General features: G+C 45.2%; 1 protein-coding gene across 1 annotated transcript; it reads right to left on the bottom strand.

The window, feature by feature from the left end:
- Positions 1–279: 279 nt before the first annotated feature.
- LOC131404706 (SLAM family member 6-like) lies at positions 280–2,674 on the bottom strand. The gene is made up of 4 exons (XM_058539700.1): positions 2,567–2,674; positions 1,460–1,783; positions 747–1,019; positions 280–588 (listed from the first exon to the last, which is right to left on the bottom strand). The coding sequence occupies exons 1-4, from the start codon at positions 2,616–2,618 to the stop codon at positions 437–439; spliced, it is 801 nt and encodes a 266-aa protein (XP_058395683.1). The 5' UTR covers positions 2,619–2,674; the 3' UTR covers positions 280–436.
- Positions 2,675–3,315: the final 641 nt, after the last annotated feature.

Genomic DNA, 3,315 nt, shown 5'->3' with positions numbered 1-3,315 from the left:
ACTAATGTGGATGCGCCTCTATTCAGGCACCTGCCTTGTATTACAGCTACAGTATTTCAAGAATTCTAAGACACCATTGATTTTTAAAAACAGTATTGTTTTAATAACAGCATTTCAAGAGAAAAATAGACTATCCCTTTTAGCTATACTCATTAATATTATGACTCATTCTGATTCCAGAAACCTTAAGTTATGGGAGAAATTTCTTCTTAGAATAGACAACATATGGCATTGATACAGTTACCATATCTCTTTTTGTCCAAACTTCCACATTGGGCACATAGGCTCACAAGTGCAAGATATGAAATTTTATCCCATTGGTCTTTGACAATCCATAGTACTACACCTTGAAAAGAGTACAGGTCAGTAATGTAATTTAAGTGAGCCACAGAGAAGTAATGGCCTCATCCAGGCTCTCCTGGGGCACTGGTGGCCTTCATAGCCCTGAGTTAGACATAAGGGGTTTGCTGAACACATGTGTCTGGATGTGCCAAGTTCCTAGAACCGCCAGGAACATGAGGAGAAGGAGCCCCTTCCCCAGCAGAATCCATGTCACTGGGCAGTAAGTACCTACAACTGCCTTGGAACCTGCAAGAGAGAAAGAAAAGAGAGAACACAGCATGTGTGTGTAAGTGGATGGGGTTGTTGTCAAGTTCCTAGAGCTGGCATCTACTCTCTCCAGCTCCTTCTAAAGCTTGTCAAAGCATTTCCCAGGAGTCTTGGAGAAACCAGAAGGGGCCAGTTACCTGCACAAAGCTGCTTAACAAAGATGAGGCTGGAGGTGCTATTGCTAACAGGGTTCACAGCTGTGCAGGCGTAGTTCTGATCCAGACCATCAAGGCTCCAGGAGTCATTGAGGATGGATCCTTCCTGGGACACAATAGCTCCTGGTCCCATTGATGTCCACCGGTATATGACATTCTCTCCTCCTTCCTCCACAGAACATCTCAAGGTGGCATGACAGGTCCCATTCTCAGAGATGACAGAATCCACTGTAATGTGAGGCCTTCGCAGCTGCCCTACTTGAAGCAATGGTTTTCATAGTTTAAGAGATATAAACAGCAATAACAAGCTTTATTAGGCCATCCAAGGAGGAAAGGACTCAGAGAATAAAAGGGAGAGGACATAGCAAGGAATCCAGACACCTAGGGAGAAAAGATCACTAATTCTTCCCTTTCCAGCCTTGTAGGGTCTGAATGGAGGAAGGAGCAAGTTGTGTGATGGTTTTCAGCCAGACACAACAATAGCCATGAGCCAGAATCTGCGGGTAACTGAGGAGGACAAAAAAGAATAAGAAAAAGAAAGAAAAAGATCTACCAGGGAGAGGTTCTAGACTGATCACGAGAGTGACACAAAGGGACAGTCTTTACCGAGGGTCACCCAGCCCCCAGCCTCATGCTTAGTGGGTGGCCCTATTCACCCTCACCAGTAGGGAACTGTCCTCTATGCCCTTACTCACTGAAGATCCTCAGAGTGTAACTGTAAAATACTGAAGAGCTCATTGTGACCACCATGGCATCATAAGATCCTGCATCTGCCATTGTCGGGTTGTTGAGCTGCAAGGAGTAGGACTGGGTGACCTTCAATCTTTCTTTCCATTTGGGGGCTGTCACCGTGATTCGTGCTTCATTTGGCTCTATGTAGATGATAGATGTTCCGTTGTGAAGCCAGGTGATGGAGTCGATCTCCTCTCCTGCAGGAAACTTCAGGGGAAGAGTTACTGACTCCCCCAGAACACTGGCCACCATCAATGGGGTTGAGCTCGTTTGTGAAACTGTGTTCTCTATAAACATAGAAGGAAGTGGCTATAAAAACTGTCCCTGACACCCTCCCTCACTCCCAAGTCATAGCTCTCGCAGGTTGGGGCGCACACGAATGTTGGACATAAACAGGTGTCAGTAGTGGTGCTGGGGCTGGAGCTGGATGTGGGCAATGCCTAAACTCTCCTTCCTATGGGGTCACTCCTCCCCATCCCAGGGGCTGGGTTCCTACTGAGGGCTATTGGCCCTGAAGACCAGAAGTCAGAGCCCAGTCTTGCCCTGCCCACCCTTCTGTTTCTTTAGCCCTAAATTTAGACTCTCATGACTTCCTGTTTTATGAAATCCTTCCCCACTCCGAAGCTGGGGTTTCAATATCATTGCAGTTCTGGTGTCTCTAAATATGTGTGGAATAAGGATCCATAGAAGACAGTCCTGATCCTGCCTCTCTTTAGATGTGCAGTTTTGGGATAACCTGTTCATTTCTCCAAGACTCTTCTTTTCCTTTACAAAACAATGGACATATGTAAAGCCTTTCAGATCCCTTCCAACTCTGACATTCACAATGTCATGATACTATGTACCCTAGACGCTTCTCTTCTTCTCATCCTTCATTCTTTTCTTTACTCTCTAATCAGTCTTTCTCTCTCATGTTCTAGAGTCACTCAACCTCTTCTGTCAGCCCGGTCCCTCAATCTCTCCAACAGAGGATCCTAAGTTCTGGGAAAGGCCTTACTGGGCAGTCCCAATGTGGACCCTCTGCCCCACAGAAGGTCAGGCTACTGGGAAGGAGCCTCTGACCCTCTCACCTGGAGACTGAAGAAGCAGGAGGAGGAGGAGAAGCTGAGCAGGAGGTCGCATGCTGGTAAGACTGATCGGGCTTGCCCTGAAGATCCCAAGGAAAAGGAGGAAGGTGGAAGAGAGCAGAAGTCCTGTTCTGCAGCATGAACCACAAGATGAATCTCTGTTATTTCCCACGCTCATCATTTTTGCCAACCGCTTCCCTTGTTGTTTTCTTTTGATTGGTCCTGACATCTGCCTTTGATTCCGTTCTTAAAGTCATAAAGTGTTCAGAAATATGAACATCCCACTTTAAAGAACCTAATATGCTTTAACAAAGGGTTTTGATATGATCAGTTGGCTATTTTTTAAAAGTTAAATCCTCCCTTTAGCCCATACCCTGAATAGTTTATGAAATTAAATGAAAAGAAGAAAAACACCAAGTGCTCTTACCTCCATATAAGTGTTAGGAATTACGTGGAAGGTTCTACTTGGTCTACCCCAATAATGCACTTCTTAAAACAAATGCAGCAAAAGTTCTGAGCAACACAAGTCCCCCAGCACTATTGGCACTGATGAACCTGCGTCCTCTGGCTTTGACCACACACTGTTCGGTATCTACATGACTTCTAATCCATTTCGCTATTTAATTCATATTTGACTCTGTACTTCTCTGGACTTGACAGTAGACTTTGTTACATTGGCTGTATTCATATCACTGGTATCATGTAACAAAAACCAATGCAAATCAACTTGTGATAAGGGGGAAGGGGTTACT

This window comes from Diceros bicornis, chromosome 4, assembly GCF_020826845.1.
Source record: "Diceros bicornis minor isolate mBicDic1 chromosome 4, mDicBic1.mat.cur, whole genome shotgun sequence".
NCBI classification, from domain to species: domain Eukaryota; kingdom Metazoa; phylum Chordata; class Mammalia; order Perissodactyla; family Rhinocerotidae; genus Diceros; species Diceros bicornis.
Note: the sequence above shows the minus strand (reverse complement) of the source record. Positions and strands in the feature narration are given on the sequence as shown.